The sequence below is a fragment of the Cyanistes caeruleus genome, chromosome 2 (assembly GCF_971803275.1).
Source record: "Cyanistes caeruleus chromosome 2, bCyaCae1.hap1.1, whole genome shotgun sequence".
NCBI classification, from domain to species: domain Eukaryota; kingdom Metazoa; phylum Chordata; class Aves; order Passeriformes; family Paridae; genus Cyanistes; species Cyanistes caeruleus.
The window spans coordinates 2,061,168-2,079,925 of NC_141702.1; the positions used below are offsets into that span (position 1 = coordinate 2,061,168).

General features: G+C 45.6%; 1 protein-coding gene across 2 annotated transcripts in view; it reads right to left on the reverse strand.

Annotated features, from left to right (window-relative positions):
- ELP3 (elongator acetyltransferase complex subunit 3) overlaps positions 1 to 18,758 on the reverse strand; it is a 77,299-nt gene that overhangs the window by 31,195 nt on the left and 27,346 nt on the right. For both annotated transcript variants that reach the window (XM_023924175.2, XM_086875418.1), the window contains exons 8-9: positions 13,867 to 14,028; positions 10,209 to 10,335 (exon numbers count right to left, since the gene is read on the reverse strand). In XM_023924175.2, coding sequence (XP_023779943.1) covers positions 10,209 to 10,335; positions 13,867 to 14,028 — 289 coding nt within the window. The remainder of the gene's footprint in view (positions 1 to 10,208; positions 10,336 to 13,866; positions 14,029 to 18,758) is intronic.

Consider the following 18,758-nt stretch of genomic DNA (forward strand, 5'->3'; position numbering starts at 1 on the left):
AGACACGCAAGGCTTGGAAAAGTCCTGGAGCAGGAGCAGGCTGACCTTGGAGCGCGGGTTTGGCCGCCGAGCCCCAGACAGATCTCTCCAGATTGTGCTCAGCGCCCCGAGCAGCCCCATCTGCCCGTCGGCGGTGCAGGTGCTCCGAGCCAGCCTCCATCCATCCCGCCAAAAACCCGGGAGAATTCCTCCATCAATCTGCTCTCAAGTTCCACCTTCGCTTCTCCCCGCTTTTCAAGCCTTTCCGGGAGGGTCAGCGTTCCCCTCGGGCGCAGCGCAGGAAATAAAGCATTTTTCATTGTCTGCAACACGCTGTTTCTGCAGCGTGGATCCCTCAAAACTCTCCCAAAATAAAAGAAAAATTCCATCCTGCTTTGGATAACCCAATCCTCCTTCACCAACCTCGTGCTCTCCCCCCGCCTCTCTCGGCACCCCCCCAAAATGCTCGCAGCAAAATCATTCTGCTTTTTTTAATTAAAAAATAAAAAAATATATACAAATCCATGCAAAACCAACAATTAAGCCCTCAAAAATTTAATTTGGCCCTCGTGGTTTCTCCACTCAGTAGCTGATGGTGATCTGCACTGAAATAGGTGTTTTACTGAGTGATGCTCTCTTTGCATAAACGCCTGGGAAATTTGCACTCTCTACCCCTTTATTCCTTTATTTTTGGCTGCCTGATCCTGGCCATATGTTCATTATTGACTTCAGCAGCAAGGGGCCTCAGTGAAAAAAAAACAAACAAGAAAAAAAACCCAGAAAACAATTTCTGATTAGTAAAAAAAATATATATTCCTGGCTTTTTCTGGTGTAAAAAGCCCCAGAAGAGCGTGGCTGAATGAGCCTGAGCAGCCCGCGGGGTCTGGGGGCTGCAAAGTGCAGGAATCATCCCTCGGTTCGGGTGGAAAAAGGGTCAGAACTGCTCCTTTTGACTGAGCAGGAGGTTTTTGTGAATGGGAGGCTGCTGGCAGGCAGTGATTGGCATTATCATAACTCTGGTGGTTCGTGCGCCGCAGGAAAATGGGTGTGAGAGGGAAAAAAATCCTCATTTTTAGCAACCAAGGCAGCAACCGAGAGCAGAATAAAGGCAGCTTTTCCCACACTGCAGTGGAGTTTTTCATATCATGGAATTGTGGAATGGTCTGGGTGGGAAGGGACTTTAAATCCCATCCCATTCCAACTCCAACACCTTCTCCAGGTGGCTCCAGCCTGGCCTCGGACACTGCCAGGGATCCAGGGACAGCCACAGCTTCTCTGGGAATTCCAGCCCAATCCCTCACAACCCTCACCGGGAAGAATTCCTCAATATCTCACCCAAATTTCTCCTTTTCCCATCTGAAGCCACTCCCTGGTTCCTGCCTGTCCAACCCTTTCCCAAATCCCAGCTCTCCTGGAGCTCCTTTAGGCTCTGGAAGTGGCTCCAAGAATTCCCTGGATCCTTCTCTTCTCCACGTGAACATTCCCAGCTCTCCCAGCCTGTTCTCCAGACAAAATCCCAAATTTTTCTGCTTCTGCGCAACGTAGAAAGACCTCTCTGCTGCCAAAACCCCAGCCTTGGCCTTTCCTGATTTAAACTCGACCCTAAAAGCTTCTGAGCCCGCAATTCCGCGGAAGTGGGCACAGACCGGGGCTTTCCGTGGGTGTTTTATCCACAGAAATATGAGAGCAATTAGGTGTGAAAAGAGTTTCCAGAAATAGCCTGCTCCTTCCTACCACCATCCTCATTAACATAAAAATTACCCCGGCTTTGGTCACAGTTCACGGACCCCTAATTGCTCCTGAACTGAGGCAGCTTCTGAGCAGGGAGATTTCCTGAGATTCCAGAAGCTTGAGGAACGGCGGGACCGAGCATTAAACAGCCTCTCAAGGATGTGCCCACCAAATATAAATTAAAAACAAAAAACAAAAAACAAAAAAAAACAGTGAAAAAGCCACATTTTCAGCCATAAAACCACCTGCAAATCACAGCTTTTCAGTGAGATGTTTAGAAGGAGCTGAAAGGAAAATCGTTTACCCCACTAAACACTTCAGAGCTATATTTAAAAACACAGGGAACTGTCTTCCCACAGGAGGAAAAATCAATGCAGATCAGCACTCTAACTGTCTTTTATTACAGTTATTAAAAGCTCCTGATAGAGGTGCAATATTTTAGTTTCATTATGAATTTCATCTCCTTGAGAAAAACCAGAGCCCTCAGGAAAAGCCAGGCCTTATTTACAGCTAGAAATATTTGAAGTTTTGAGGTAACGTCACCCACTTTGTAAAAAGAAAGGACACTCAGATCATTTCACCATCATTTTTCCCCTCAGATGATCTCACCCTCATTTTTCCCCTGAGATCATGTCACCCTCATTTTCCCTTCAGATTATTTCATCTTTAGATTATTCCACCCTCATTTCCCCATCAGATCATTTCCCCCTCATTTTCCCCCCGAGATTATCCCATCATTATTTTTCCCTCAGATTATTCCACTTTAGGATTATTCCACCCTCATCTTTCCCCTCAGATTATTTCCCCCTCATTTTCTCCTCAGAATATTTCCACTTTGGATTATTTCACTGCCATTTTTCTCCCCAGATCATTTCCCCCTCATTTTCTCTCTCAGATCATTTTCTCCTAATTTTCCTTTCAGATCATTTTCCCCCTCATTTCTCCCCAGATTATTCCACACTCATTTCCCCCCCAGGATTATTCCACCCTCATTTCCCCCTCAGATCATTTCCCCTTCAGATTATTTCCCCTCAGATTATTCCACCTTCAGATTATTCCACCTTCATTTTCCCTTTTGGATTATTTCACTGCCATTTTTCCCCTCAGATCATTTTCCCCTCAGATTATTTCCCCATCATTTCCCCCTCAGATCACTTCCCTCTCATTTCCCCCTCAGATTATTTCTCCCTCATTTCCCCCTCAGATTATCTCACCATTATTTTCCCTTCAGATTATTCCATCTTCAGATAATTCCACCCTCATTTTCCCCTTTGGATTATTTCACTGCCATTTTTCCCCACAGATCATTTCCCCTCAGATTATTTCACCCTCATTTTCCCCTCGGATTATTTCACCCTCATTTTTCCTCTCAGTTTATTTCACCCTCAGATAGTTTCACCCTCATTTTCCCCTCAGATCATTTCCCCCTCATTTTCTTCCCAAATCATTTCCCCTCATTTTCCCCTCAGTTTATTTCACCCTCAGATAGTTTCCCTCTCATTTTCCCCTCAGATCATTTCCCCCTCATTTTCTTCTCAAATCATTTCCCCTCATTTTCCCCTCAGATCATTTCCCCCTCATTTTCTTCTCAAATCATTTCCCCTCATTTTCCCCTCAGATTATTTCACCTTCATTTTCCTCTCAGATCATTTCCCCCTCATTCTCCCCTCAGATCATTTTCCCCTTCGGATTATTTCACCTTCATTTTCATCTCAAGATTATTTCACCATCATTTTCCCCTCATATTATTTCCCCCTCAGATCACTTCCCCTTTATTTCCCCTTCAGATTATTTCACCTTCATTTTACCTCTCAGTTTATTTCACCCTCAGATCATTTCTCCCTCATTTTCCCCTCAGATCATTTCCTCCTCATTTTCCTCTCAGATCATTTCCCCTTCATTTTATTCTCAGATTATTTCACTCTCATTTTCCTCTCAGATCATTTCCCTTTCATTTTCCCCTCAGATCATTTTCCTCTCAGATCATTTCACCATCATTTTCCCCTCAGATTATTTCCCCCTCAGATCATTTCCCCTTCATTTTCTTCTCAGATCATTTTCCCCTCATTTTCTCCTGATTATTTTACCATCGTTTCCCCCTCAGATTATTTCACCCTCATTTTTCCCCTCAGTTTATTTCCGCTCAGATCATTTCCCCCTCAGATAATTTCCCCTCATTTCCCCCTCAGATTATTTCCTCCTCATTTTCCCCTCAGATTATTTCCCCCTCGTTTTTCCCCTCAGATTATTTCACCATCATTTTCCCCTCAGATTATTTCACCATCATTTTCCCCTCATTTTTCCCCTCAGATCATTTCCCCTCATTTTCCCCTCAGATTATTTCACCATCATTTCCCCCTCAGATCATTTTCCCCTCAGATCATTTTCCCCTCATTTCCCCCTCATTTCCCCCTCAGATTATTTCACCATCATTTCCCCCTCAAATCATTTCCCCCTCAGTTTATTTCCCCCTCAGATCATTTCCCCTCAGAATATTTCCCCCTCATTTTTCCCCTCAGATCATTTTCCCCTCAGATCATTTTCCCCTCGTATTATTTCACCCTCATTTCCCCCTCAGATTATTTCACCATCATTTCCCCCTCAGATTATTTCACCATCATTTCCCCCTCATTTCCCCCTCAGATCATTTCCCCCTCAGATCATTTTTCCCTCAGATCATTTTCCCCTCAGATCATTTTCCCCTCTCCCCCACAGAGGCCTCTGTATCTCTCACATCCCAGATGCATCAGGCCTGTCACTAAAATTAGCTCATTTCTGGGAAATTGCTTATTTTGCAATTCCTCCAGAAAAAAAAAAAAAAAAAGAAAAAAAGAAAATAAAAATATAAAATATCCCATCTTGACACATGACTAAGAGAAGGAATTTTCATGCTGAACTCATTCAGTGATTGTGTTTTATTTAAAGAACACGGGAGCGGCTCTGCAGATGGGAATCCAAAATCTCCTTTGCCAAATCCTTGTCCCCACGAAACGGCCCTGCCTGCGTTTCTGCCCTCATAATTTTATTTATGTCAGACTTTAGATGGACACACAGGATCCCCTCAAGGGAAAAAAAAGTAACTTTTCACCATCTGAGGGTCCATCTGATGGGTCTGGGCAGCATCACCAGCTCCTGGGACACTTCAAATTCCCAATCTTTTGCCTCTCTTCCCTGTTTTCCTTTTTCCCAGATTTATTTCACCTCTGAGGGGGCTGTTGGAGGAAGAGCACCAATAAACCACACTCCAGCAAACCCCATAAAAATAAAATATTTTTAAAGGCAGACACAGCTATACTCTCTCCATTAATAAATCTGTTATTTATAATGTATAAACGTTTATTTTAATTAGATTATTAATAGGTTATAATTAACAGATATATACAAATTCCTAAGAATTATTAGGGTTCCAAAAGCTGCGATCCTCCTATTACCACGGAGCGAGGAATTAACACCGGCGCCCCGGGAATTCTCCAACCTCCCAAAGTTTTGGGGTTGTTTTTTGTTTTGTTTTGTTTGTTTTCTTGCTCCAATCCAAAGTTCTGCCTGGCAAATGTGATTCATGAATCCTCCCAAGCATTTCCCCCCCTTCAGAGCCACCTCATCCCTCTCCCGGGGCAGCGGCGGAGCCGAGCGTTTATCGCGTTCCGCAGGATGAGGTGTCTGCTCCGGTAACAATTCCATTATTCCCGCTGAGTCCTTGATTTATCCTGACCATTATTCTAATTATTTTCTCCGACCACCTGCCTCGTGAGGCTCTGCTGGGCTCTGCCTGGCTTTGGGAGGAGGTTTTTTGGGGGTTTTTTTTTAGTGTTTGTGTCCGGGGGGAAGCGGAGCGCGTTCCCTGCTGCCCTGTGGCGTTCTCCTGTGCGCGGAACGGGGTGGAAAAGACCTGGAGTAGGAAGGAGATCCTCCCAGGCTATAAAAAGAATCAATAAAAAAGCACGGTGGAACCGGGACAAAAAAAAAAGGGAACTGAAATTCCACAGTGGAGGCAGGGAAAAGGCCACATTTTTCTGTGGAAAAGGCACAGAATCGGAGAATCCCAGAATTGTTTGGGTTGGAAGGGACCTTAAAGCTCATCCCATTCCCATGGGCGGGGACACCTTCCACTGTCCCAGCTCCAAACCCTGTCCAGCCTGGCCTGGGACACTTCCAGGGGTGGAGCCCACTGGGATGGGATCCACAGGGATGGAATCCACAGGGATGGGATCCAGAGGGATGGGATCCACAGGGATGGAATCCACAGGGATGGAACCCACAGGGATGGAATCCACAAAGATGGGATCCACAGGGATGGGATCCAGAGGGGTGGGATCCACAGGGATGGGATCCACAGGGATGGGATCCACAGGGATGGGATCCATTGGGATGGAATCCACTAGGATGGAACCCACCGGGATGGAATCCACTGGCATGGAATCCACAGGGACAGAACCTACAGGGATGTAACCCATAGGGATGGAATGCACAGGGATGGGATCCACAGGGATGGAATGCACAGGGATGGGATCCACAGGGATGGGATCCACAGGGATGGGATCCACCGGGATGGAATCCATGGGGATGGAATCCACTGGCATGGAATCCACAGGGACAGAACCTACAGGGATGGGATCCATTGGGATGGGATCCATCGGGATGGAATCCACAGGGATGGGATCCACAGGGATGGAATACACAGGGATGGAATCCACTGCGATGGAACCCACTGCGATGGAACCCACCGGGATGTAACCCACAACCTCTCCGGGCAAAACCAACGAAGATAAAACCCCCCCAGACGATACATTCACCCTTTCCTATCACAACGTTTTGAATTATTACCAACGAAACCACAACGTTCTGAATTATTAGGAGCAGCTGCTGAGCACGCACAGCCCGGAGAGGCCCGCGAGAGTCACTGCTGGGAGAAAAGCGGGAAATCGATAGGTCGGAAGGGACAGAAGGAACGTTCCTGCCGGAGCTGTAATTACCTGCCCCGGTTGAAGAAGCACCCGGCGCTTTCCAGGCCAAGGTCAGCACCATCAGCAGTTATTCCCTTCCCAGGAGAAACCCCGGGATTTATTATTCCAACTGGCGCTGAAGGTGGTCAGAACTTCTAAAGTCAACCGGGCTCCTTTGTGTCCGACCTTCTCCCGAGCTGGAGAGGAGCGGCCAGAAATGGAGTTATTTTGTCCAAAGTTACTCAGAACTAGCCCAAAATCCAAGATTTTATAAAGATCCCTGGGGAGCCACGGGTTTGTGGGAAGACAAAGAGCTGGGAGAGCTGGGGGTGCTCACCTGGAGAAGGGAAGGGTCCAGGGAGAGCTCAGAGCCTTTTCCAGAGCCTAAAGGGGCTCCAGGAGAGCTGGAGAGGGATTTGGGATAAAGGATGAAGGGACAGGAAATGGAATGGCTTCCCACTGGGAATGGGGAGCTTGGGCTGGGATCTTGGGAAGGAATTCCTGGCTGGGAGGGCAGGGAGGGGCTGGGATGGAATTCCCAGAGAAGCTGTGGCTGCCCCTGGATCCCTGTGAGTGTCCAAGGAAAAGTTGGAGCAGCCTGGGATCGTGGGAGGTGTCAGGGTTGGAATGGGATGGGATTGAAGGTCCCATTGCAGGATTCTGGGATCAAGGACATTCAGAATTCATCCTGAAGATTTTTATGGAATTCGGGGATGGAAAAGGGAGGGGAGACACTTCCTGGAGTCCCAAATTCCAAGTGAAGCCCCTGGATCCCAAAATTCCTTCCTAGAAAGGAGTCAGGATGGGGCTGGATCCAATCCCAGGCTGGGACAGCCGGGAATGGAGGGAATTCCCTGGGAAAAGGGAATCTTGGGAAGGAATTCCAGGCTGGGATGGGCTGGGCTGGAATTCCCAGAGAATCCCTGGATCCCTGAGAGTGTCCAAGGACAGGTTGGAACAACCTGGAATGGCGGGAAATGTCCCTAGGATGGAAGGTCCACAAATCCCACCCGAACAATTCCAGGATTGTGTCAGAGGATTTCTCCACTCGGTTCCTCACTCGTTCTCAGCAGATGAAATATTTGAATTTTTGCCAGCCTGGAGTGAGATTTCCACAGCCCAAAATGGACAAAAGTTGTTTTATTGACCCGAGACGAGGATGTAAAATTGGAATTTTTACTGAACCCTCCAGCTGAATCCTTGGGAATGACGGAATTCCAGGGATTCACCTGGATATTTCTGTTATCTTCACCAGGAAATGAAGCAATCATTGGGTTTGGTATTTTATTCTCCGGTATTTAGAAGGATATTTGATAAAATCCTTATTTTCTAAGGATATTATAAATTATTATTTGTTAAATAAAGATTATTAAATAAATTATATATTTATTATAAAAATACTATATATTATATATTATATTGTTATATTATATATGATATATTAACATATAATATATAATTTAAAATATGTTATATAATATAATATATTTGTTTTATATATTATATTTTTATAATATTTTATTATATTGTTATGTTATTTAATATTATATAATATATAATACTGTGTTATATAATATTGTATAATATATTGTATTATGTAATATATAGCATATTATATAATTATATTATTATGTTTATAAGGATATTATAAAGGATATCATAAAGGATATTTAAAATTGATTGAAAAACTAATTAAAAATCATTTAAATGAGGATGAGAAAGGGGCAATGACCCTTTTTCCTTCTGTTCCTTTTCCATCCTCTTCTCCCCACTTTTTTTAACTCCTCCTCTCCCAATTCCAGCCTCATCCCCGTCCCCCAGTTCCGAAAGCTCCGCCTTCCTCCTCTCCAATTTCTGGGAAAGCTGTCGCTGACGCAGCCAGGATGGCACCACCCTTCCCCTCACAACCCAGAAATTCCCAAAAGATTCCCAAATTTCCTCCTGTCAATCAGGAGAATTTCCAGCAGTGGAATTCCTTTAACCTCTCATCACCAATAGGCAGCAAAGGATAATTATTATTAAATTAATTAATTACATAAACTCCTCGGTTTTCCACCTTGGAAATATCTGGGATTTTGGGTTGAACCTGCCTGGGGTTGGCTCTTTCCAGGTTTTTTTGTCATTATTCCTATTTTTCCACCCCAAATTCTGGCCCAATCCCACAGAACTCCCACAGAATCCATGAATTCCGTGAGATGTGGAGGGAGAGGATTCAAGGTTTTGCTGTGGAGGAATTCCATGAAAATTCCACGTCCACAATCTACAGAAATCCGCAATTCCCAGAGCACGGGAAAAGAAATTAAAATAAACAAAAAAAAAATTAAAAAAAAAAATTAAAAAACCCCCCAAAATATGAAAAAAAATAAAATTAAAAAAAGAAAAAATAAAAATAAAATAAAATAAAATAAAATAAAATAAAATAAAATAAAATAAAATAAAATAAAATAAAATAAAATAAAATAAATAAATCAAAATAAAATAAAACAAAACAGAATAGAATAGAATAGCATAGAATAGAATAGAATAGAATAAATAGAATAGAATAAAATAAATAAATAAATAAATAAACATCTATAAAAATAAAATAAATTAAATAAATAAAATAAATAAAAATAGTAATCCAGGAACAGAACCTGGCGCAGGAATTTGGGAATTTTGTGCTCCTCACTTCCAGTCTCTCACCTTGGCCAAGAACCAAGGAAATTTAGGAAAAACTGAAGGAATTCTGCACAAAATCCCCCAAACGAGGTTCCTCTCCCAGGTTTCAGGATTCCTTTCCCAGTTTTTTTCCAGATGTGCCTTTTTCCTCTCTGCCTGTATTTTTAATCAATATATTTCATTACACTGATGTTTTTTAGCACCAGCCCGACCTTCCCCAGGAATCCCCCTGGGATTCCTCTGTCACGACTCCAATTTCTGCACTATTTAAAAAAAAAAAACAAACCACCCAATTTTGACTCAGGGGGGAAAAAAAAAATAAAAATAAATAAACCAGACTGAAAATCTACCAAATTGCTGCAATCCTCGCCCTGTTCACCATTTTCTCTTTATTCCTCTCATTCCAATCTTCTCCAGGAATAATTTTATATTTCCTTCCACATCAGTGACAAACTGAACGGCCGAAACATTTCGTAATTTTGGGATTAATCACCTTCCAGGGAAGGATCTTTTTAACTTGGAACTGTGTCCTGCTCTAAATCCAAGAGGGGAAAAACCACCTTGGGGAAAAAAGCAGAGCCCCGGTAAATACCGGGAAGAGCTGTTTTCCACAGGGATCCGAGTGACTCAGGCTTGCATGAGACAGGGATATAATTTTCTGGATGAAGTAGTTCAACAAATCTCTTTTTTTTTTTTTTTTTTATATTTTTTCACCCTCTTAAGGGGAAAAAAAAATATAAAAAAAAAAAAAGTTTTAAAATTGTTTGTCCTTTGGGAACGAATCTGGGAAGCGAGACAAAAAAAGCTTTCCGTGGAGGGGGGGGTGGAAAAAAAAAAAAAAAGTGGGAATTGATGAATTTTTTTTTTAAGGTATTTTTTTTTGGAAGGAATACTCACATAAAACTGGTCCATGTCCCTGTCCAGCCCCATGTTGGGCAGGTCTGGCATCATGTGGGCCACCACCTTAAATCCGGCGTCCTTGGCCAGGTGGAAGGACTCGCACACGGCCTTCACCGTGTGACCCCTGGGAAAAGAGGGAAAAGGGGTCAGGAAAAGCGGGAAGAGATGGTTTTTTTGGGGATTATCCGTTATTTTTTGGGGAGGTTGAGTTTGGAGGTAAAGCTGAGCCTAGAAGGGGTTTGTTAGACATGGAAGTTGTTCGTCCGCTGCGAGGCTCCGGGTTTTCCGGAGTTTGGGAGTGGGAATTTCCAGGTGGGAAACGCGGGTTGGTGTCACGGCAGGAGAACTGGGAACAAGGGAAATCAGCCAGAAATTCCTTCAGGAGAAACTCCCCCGGCTTTTGGGAGGTGCCAAACCTGGGCTGGATTGGGATTCCAGGAGGATCCTGTGTTCTCCCACACTGACACCAAGCGTGGGGGGATTGGGAGCCCAAAAACCGCAGAATTTCCCACAGTTCTGCGGAAAATTCCTTTTCCCTCCTGCCTCCACGGCTGCTCCAAGCTGGAGATTCCCACCACGGGAATTCCCACACAATCCTGGCTCTCTCCCACATTCCTGGACACTCCCTGGGCACTTCCATCCCAGTTTTCCTCCCAATTCCTGGAATTCCTGGCACCCAGATGAGCTCTGCAGGTGATTTTTTTTCCCCCCCCCTCCTCCAAATCCCTTGGGATAATCAAAAAAAAAAAATCCAACTCCCTTTGGGCATCCCTGTGCTCATTTCCCCTGAATTCCAACCCTCACGAAAACTAAACCAGCTAGTTTTAGTTTTTTTAGTTTTTCCAGGTTTTTTGGGATCTTTTCCTCCCTCTCTCCCAGAGGATCCAACCCCTCCGTGCAGCTTCCAACCCAGCCTTATTTACCTTTTTTTTTTTTAAATTTTTTTTTTATTTTTTCCAGGAGTTTCAACCCTGTTTTTCCGAGCCTGTTCAAGGACAGCATCACTCAAAGACCTCGAGCAGCCCGAGGGGAGCAAACGGGAGCTTTGCTTCATAAATAAAAATTATTTTCCTATTAGGAGCGGGATCCGAGCCGCATCAATAACTCGATTATTTGATGCCTTAGCTCCGCTCCTCAACATTTTTCTGCCTCACAGCCGCCGAAAGCGCTCAGAACCCTCACTAATGACTTATGGAACATAATAAAAAGTCATTTACAAACAGTTCCCCTAATTGGTTGCAATCTTGACATTTCCCTACCAGCGAAATATTAAAAAGTTTCGAGCCCAAAACGCGTCTCCTCCTCCCCCCGTCAGACGCGGAGAAAAGCAAAATGAGGTCGTCTCCACGGAGAAAAAAACTCGAATTTTGCTTTTTCCTTGGAGTTTTTTTTTTCCCTTTGGATGCTCCAAAGACCGGGAGAAGTTGAGGAGCCTTTTAGGAATTCTGCAAGGAGCCTTTAAAAATTCAATTTCAGGTGGGGAAAAGGAGTGGTTTTTAAGGGCCGATGAGGAATTGATTGTTGAAACGACAACTGGAATGATTTGGATTGGATCCTTCCCTCTGGAATGCTCTGGCATCCAGAAACCACCCCGAAACGGGAGCTTTAAACCCTAAATAAATGGATTTTCTTGTGTTTTGGGGCCGTGGCTGTGATCTCCAGACCCCAATTCCTTTGGGATTCCTCCTTGGAACCTCTGAGAAGAAAATGCCCAACGTTTTTGGCTTCGCTTCGGTGCCTCTGAGGTGGGAATTAACCAAAATGTGCTTTTTGAAAAATTTTAAAAATAAAAAAATCTCAGAATTTTCAGGCTTGAAAGAAAGAAAGAAATAGAGATTGGTTTGTATGGGGGGGCGGGTGAAGAAAATATCCCAAATTTTCCTGCAGAGCACAAGAGGTCTTTGGGCCGAAATGAGAAGGAATGAATTTCCTCCTGGAAATGTGTTTTTCCAATCCCTAAGGATTCTGTAAGCTTGGAATGACTGTGGGGAATCTCAACCCGGCCGGTGTCACCTCTCCTGCCCCAAAAAACAGGGAAAAAGGTGGAAAACGCCCCAAAAAACGACAGAGCGTTGTAAATTGTGATTTATTTGGGCCAGGAACCTCCCAAAATTGAATTTATTGGTGGTGTCAGGAGGAAAAGAGGTGCTCAACACAGGGAGAGAATGAATATATTAAAAGAAAAAAAAAAGAGAATGAATATATTAAAAAAAAAACCAAAAAAAAGTGGATAGTACAGGAAAAGAATAGATACATTAAAAAAAGAGTGTGAAACCCAGGGAATGAATAAATACATTTAAAAACAAAAATATCAGTGAAAAAGGGAAAGAACAGATACATTAAAAAGAAAAGAGAGATGGACAATACCGGAAAAAAACCAAGTTAAAAACCCAAATGTAGGACACCGGCGAAAGGATCCGAGTCCCAACTGAACGATCCCAATTCTATTTCCTCCCGCTGAGGAACCCACAGAATTCCCACAAAATTCTCTCCATGGAAAGGCCCAAGAGAATCCCCGGAGCCCTGGGGATGTCCGAGGGTGGATCTGGGTCACCCTGGGATCACGGGAAGTGTCCCTGAGGATGGGATGGAGGGTCTGTGAATCCCACCCAAACCATTCCGGGATTCTGGGATCCAGGTCGCTCAGGATCCATCCCGAGGGATTTTTATGGAATTCGGGGATGGAAAAGGGAAGGGAGACAGTTCCTGGAGTCTCCAATTCCCAGTGAGGCCCCTGGATCCCAAAATTCCTTCCCGGAGAGGAGTTGGGATGGGAATGAATCCAATTCCAGGCTGGGAGAGCTGGGAGTGTCCAGCTGGAGGAGGGAAGGATACTTGGAGAAGAATCCTTGGAGCCTTTTCCAGAGGGAAAGGAGAGCTGGAGAGAGATTTGGGATAAAGGATGGAGGGCCAGGAGCCAGGGAATGGCTTCCCACTGGGATCTTGGAGAGGAATTCCTGGCTGGGAGGGCAGGGAGAGGCTGGGATGGAATTTCCAGGGAAGCTGTGGCTGCCCCTGGATCCCTGGGAGTGTCCCAGGAAAGGCTGGAGCAGCCTGGGATGATGGGAGGTGTCAGGGTTGGAATGGGATGGGATTGAAGGTCCCTTCCCACCCAAACCGGTCTGGAATTCCAGGATTCCATGGCAAGGGAAGATTTTCCAGGAAGTTGGATCCGACAGTTTGGGATAGCAGGAAAATTCCGTGCCCACGGAAGGGGCTGGAACAGGAGGAGCTTTAAGGTCCCTGGAGGAGGGGAGGGGGAAGAATTCCCACCCCAAATCCTTCCCTTCCTGACCTTTTCCCAGCACAGGGATGAAGCACCCGAGGGAAAAGTGGGATCTGCAGAGGGAAAAGCCCCTCTCCAAATTTCAGCAAAAATCCCAATGTTGCCTGGAAAGGGGAACTTGGGAAGGAATTCCTGGCTGGGCCGGAATTCCCAGAGAATCCCTGGATCCCTGTGAATGTCCCAGGAAAGGCTGGAGCACCCTGGGGTGGTAGGAGGTTGGGATGGGATTGAATGTCCATGAATCCCACCCAAACCACCCCAGGGTTCCATGGAATTCACGGGTGGAGCTCTCAGCTCTCAGCGGCAGGGCCCGGCATGGCCGGGAAGCGGGATTTGAGGCGGGATTCCCTGGAATGGCGCTGCCCTGACCTGTTGGTGTCCCTGGCCACGTCCTCGTAGACGCTCTGGACGCCGATCTCCAGGCGGGTGCAGCCGTAGGAGAGCATGGAGCTGAGGTGCTGCCGCAGGCAGTAATCCGGCCGCGTCTCGATCGTCATCCCCACGCACTTGGTCAGGCTCCGCTCCGAGTACCTGCGCGTCGCAACGGCAGAATCAGAAAGGAATTTTAATTATGACTCTTTAGCCAGAGAGGTTAAGGAAGAAATACAAATGAAAGCACGGCTTGAATAATTCAGAGAAACCAGAACAAATTCTTCCTCCAATAAAACGAAGCCGGGACCCCTCTCCCCAGCTTTATAAGGAAAAGTCCAAAGTACCCTGAGATATAAAATCATACAAAAGCGGTGATTTCTATAGGTCACACACAAATGTTACTGTATCAGTATACTTATAAAGACTGGTTAGTGAAGGAATAGAATATTCAGTGTATAGATTATATAAACAATTGTAAAGGAGAGCTCGCTCTTCTCCTTCCTCTTTTTCCGGCTCTCTTTTCCCGGCTCTCTCACTTCTGTTGCTCTCTTTCTCAGCTATCTTCAGTCCTGAACTCAGGTGTTCATGTTCTACCCCTTTCTGTTCCCTCTGAGCCTGCTTTGAGCTTCATCTGCTGCCTCTCAGCAGATTTTATTTCAGGGCTCTCCCTCACCCACGGCGCCCTGAAATAAACTACAAACATCCAGCTCGACCGGAGAGAGGTCGACCGTCCGCGCCCCGAGGAATATCTTACGCCTGCGCCGGGGAAAACCCCACCCTCCGTTAAAATCCGCCCGTTTTGGGGTTTGGGATAAAGCTGGGGAGCTCCTGGTGTCTCCCAGGTGAGGGGTTTGGAGGATTGAAGGTTAAAATTCTGGGATTTGGGGGTTTTGGTGGAATGATGCGCCAAGACGCGTGTTGATACGAGCTGGGGCGTGGTCATTAATTGGGGGTGTAATTAAGACAGTCTGGGGGTTGTTTTGGGTTGTGGAAGCGGCCTGGGGGGGGTTCACAAGGATATCCATGGAAAATCCCGGAAAATCCCGGAAAATCCCTTCGGGAGGGCGCAGTTCCCAACCTCGCCGAAGGACAAAACCAAAATTCTTGGCTGGGCTTTTTTCTCATTTTGTTTCTCATTTATATCCCTGCTGGTCTAACGAAGACTAATTACTCCAAATGGTAAAAAAACCCCACTCCTGATGAAAAACGGGATCAAAAAAGGGGGAAAAAAGGGAAAAAGTACAAAAGAACCCAAAGGGAAGCTCACAAAAGGAAAGCATCGATCCCCGCCATCACCAGCCAGGAGAAAATTCCTTTCCACAGGGGAATCGATTCCCTGCAGCATTTTTTTCCTCAACTTTGAGGTGTTTTTGTCAGAAACCAGGATGTTTCAGGGGAAATCAGGCTCTTTAATGGCCCCAAACGATGATTTTTGGGAAATGCTGCCGGAAAAGGGGACACCTTGAGGAAGAGAGGGATGTTATTCCCATACCTGCACACCCAAATCGAAGGGATGAGTAAGTTCAGCTCTTTATTAGGAGTCTGTAAAGATTCATCATCCCATTGCTGGAAATTTCCAAATGGAAATAAAAGCTCTCAGAGCAGCATGGAACAAAATTTCCAACCCCCACCAGAAAAAAAAAAAAAAAAAAAAAAATCCTTCAAACCACCAAAAAAAAAAAAATCCCAGCAAAAAGAAAATTCCCCAAAGTGGGCTCAGACTCATTAAAAAAATATTAACTCCCTTCAAACTGTTCTAATCTATATAAAAACTGAGATATTTGGGGGATGTGCTGTCAAAAGAAACATTTTAAAAAAACAAAATAAAACAAACAAACAAACAACAAAAAAAAAAAACCTCAATAAAAACTACGTGAAAACATTTCCAAGTTTGTGGCTCACTAATCTGACAGCACCAATTGTTTATCACGTCAGGGAAAACACTGCCAAAGTGTGATTCATTAACAGCAGACTCCCAAACACCCACTTTGGAAGACGTGATTTGCAAAAATTAAGAGGGGAAATTGGAGCAAAAGAGGAGGAAAAAAATAAAAAAAATAAAAATAAAGTCTTTGGATAAGTTGGGACAAAAGGTACCCGCTCCTATTAACACCTAAAATCAGGGTAAGGATATAGAGGGGAGAGAAAAATAATTAAACTGCTGAAATTTGCAGAAGAAAGAGAAAGTTGATTTTTTTTTTAAATTTTTTTTGGGTGTCTTTTCTCCGCTGGAAAAGGTTCGCTCGGATATTCAAGGTTTTTCTCCCGTTGGCAAAAGGCAAAGTGGATTTCATTCAATAGACCAAAGGCAGGGGTTTGATTGGTTTAGAAGCCAAACACAAGAAATATCAGAAGTGGACACGAATTAATAGCTTTAGTGGATTTACATAACCCTGCCATTTTCTGCGGGGAATTATCGCAGAGTGCCCATAAAAGCTGAGCTGGGTATTATTACCCAGCACAAAGCTGCATTATACAGCTAAATTACATTTGATATTTTATTAAAAAAAAATAAATTAAATAAAAGAAAAATCTATTTGATGCTGGTTTATATTTCATTTCCACGTTTTTCAGTGCCGGGGGTGAGCGGTAAAACAGAGCTCGGGAAGGCAGGAAACAGCGGATGAGGGGCATCTCCTAAATGTGGATTTACATCAGGACAGGCAGGGATTTAAGGGGTTTTTTTTAACCAAATTGTGAGGATTTTTTAGCTTAAAGCAGGGTCAGATCCAAGATGGGCGTTTTCCAGTCAGCAGAGGGGAAAAAACCCAAAAAAACCTCAGGAAAATTGATGTGAGCTTAGGAATAACAACTTCCTCGGTGGGAAAAGCTTCTGGATCCCAAAATTCCTGGAGCAGTTTGGGTTGGAAGGGACCTTAAAGGTCATTTCAGTCCCCTTCCACTATCCCAGCTGGCTCCAGCCGGGCCTTGGACATTTCCAGGGATGCGGCAGCCAAAAATTCCCTGAGAATTCCATTCCAGGGAGGAATTCCTTCCCAATATCCCACCCAAATCTCCCCTTTCCCAGCGAGAAGCCATTCCCCACCCCATCCCTCTCCGCCTCTCTGGATGAGCCAAGAACCCAGCAGAATTCCCTCCAGGAATCTCCTAAATTCCAGGTTGAGCAATCAGGGAGTCAGACCCGTGGAGCTCTGTCTCCTGCCCGTTACCCATCCCCAAAATCCCCGGATGCTTCGGGTTGGAAGGGCCCTCAAAGCTCATCCCGTTCCCATCCCGTATCCCTGCTCTGGGGTATTTGGAATTCTTGCATCATCCCCACCCCTATTCTCAGCTCCCCTCCGGCTTTTTGTGGCCTCCTGCTACCAAAAAAAGCCGCCCGGCTCCGCAGCCGCGCCGCAACTGCATCCAGCTGGGACATGATTTGCCTATTCCCGTCCAATTTCCCACTATTTATGCAGTCAGGGGTAATTTGGCGGCTGAATCATACGGAAAGCTCATGATTCTGTGACTTCAGCCCGGAATATTCTCTTCCAGAGATTTCGGTGCTGCTCAGAATAGAATCCTGCCCCGTTCCTAGAAAAGCTGCCGGACGTTTTTCCATCCTGGCGCAGAGGAGCAGGAATGGGGGTTTATCCCGGAGCTGCTGGGATGGATGGCTGCTGCCAGCCCTGAGAAATGAGGATTTGAACGTGGCTTTAAACACCAGCCCGGAGGCAGAAACAGCAGAATCCTGTCAGAAACCTTCGGGGTCAACCACGGCGATTTTCCGCTTTGGAAATCCATGGAAAGGGTCAAACGCTGTCCTGGGCTCTTTCTGGATGTCAAACACCAGCTCTGGGTCAAATCTCCTGCAGAATTTTAGGGATATTCCGTGTTTCTGCCCATCCCCGTGAGCTGAGGAACAGGATCAGGGGAATTTATGCTGGCCATGGACATGATGGATTTGTCAGCACCAAATCTTTAAAAACAACGCAGCTCCAGCTGCAGATCCTGCAGCAATGCCGAGGAAGAGGGAATTGCCTCTTTCCAGGCAGGAAAATCTGGGAAGTGGAAACGGGGAGCTCTGAAGGGAGGGACTTGAGGATGCCCACACACAACAGGTGATGAAGAATTCCTGATGGAACTTCACCAACTGGATAGAGAAAACACGGAGAGCTGAGAGCTCCACCCGTCAATTCCATGGAACCCTGGGGTGGTTTGGGTGGGATTCACGGACATTCAATCCCATCCCAACCTCCCACCACCCCAGGGTGCTCCAGCCTTTCCTGGGACATTCACAGGGATCCAGGGATTCTCTGGGAATTCTGGCCCAGCCAGGAATTCCTTCCCAAGTTCCCCTTTCCAGGAGACATTGGGATTTTTGCTGAAATTTGGAGAGGGGCTTTTCCCCTCTGCAAATCCCACTTTTCCCTCGGGTGCTTCATCCCTGTGCTGGGAAAAGGTCAGGAAGGGAAGGATTTGGGGTGGGAATTCTTCCCCCTCCCCTCCTCCAGGGACCTTAAAGCTCCTCCCGTTCCAGCCCCTTCCGTGGGCACGGAATTTTCCTGCTATCCCAAACTGTTGGATCCAACTTCCTGGAAAAGCAATTCCTGCAGCACGGGCTCCCATCTTCTCTGGTGGCTTCCCTTGCCATGGAATCCTGGAATTCCAGACCGGTTTGGGTGGGAAGGGAGCTTCAATCCCATCCCATTCCAACCCTGACACCTCCCATCATCCCAGGCTGCTCCAGCCTTTCCTGGGACACTCCCAGGGATCCAGGGGCAGCCACAGCTTCCCTGGGAATTCCATCCCAGCCTCTCCCTGCCCTCCCAGCCAGGAATTCCTCTCCAAGATCCCAGTGGGAAACCATTCCCTGGCTCCTGTCTTTCCAGCCCTATGCTCAAGTTCCAGCTCTCCTGGAGCTCCTTGAGGCTTGAGAAGAGGCTCCA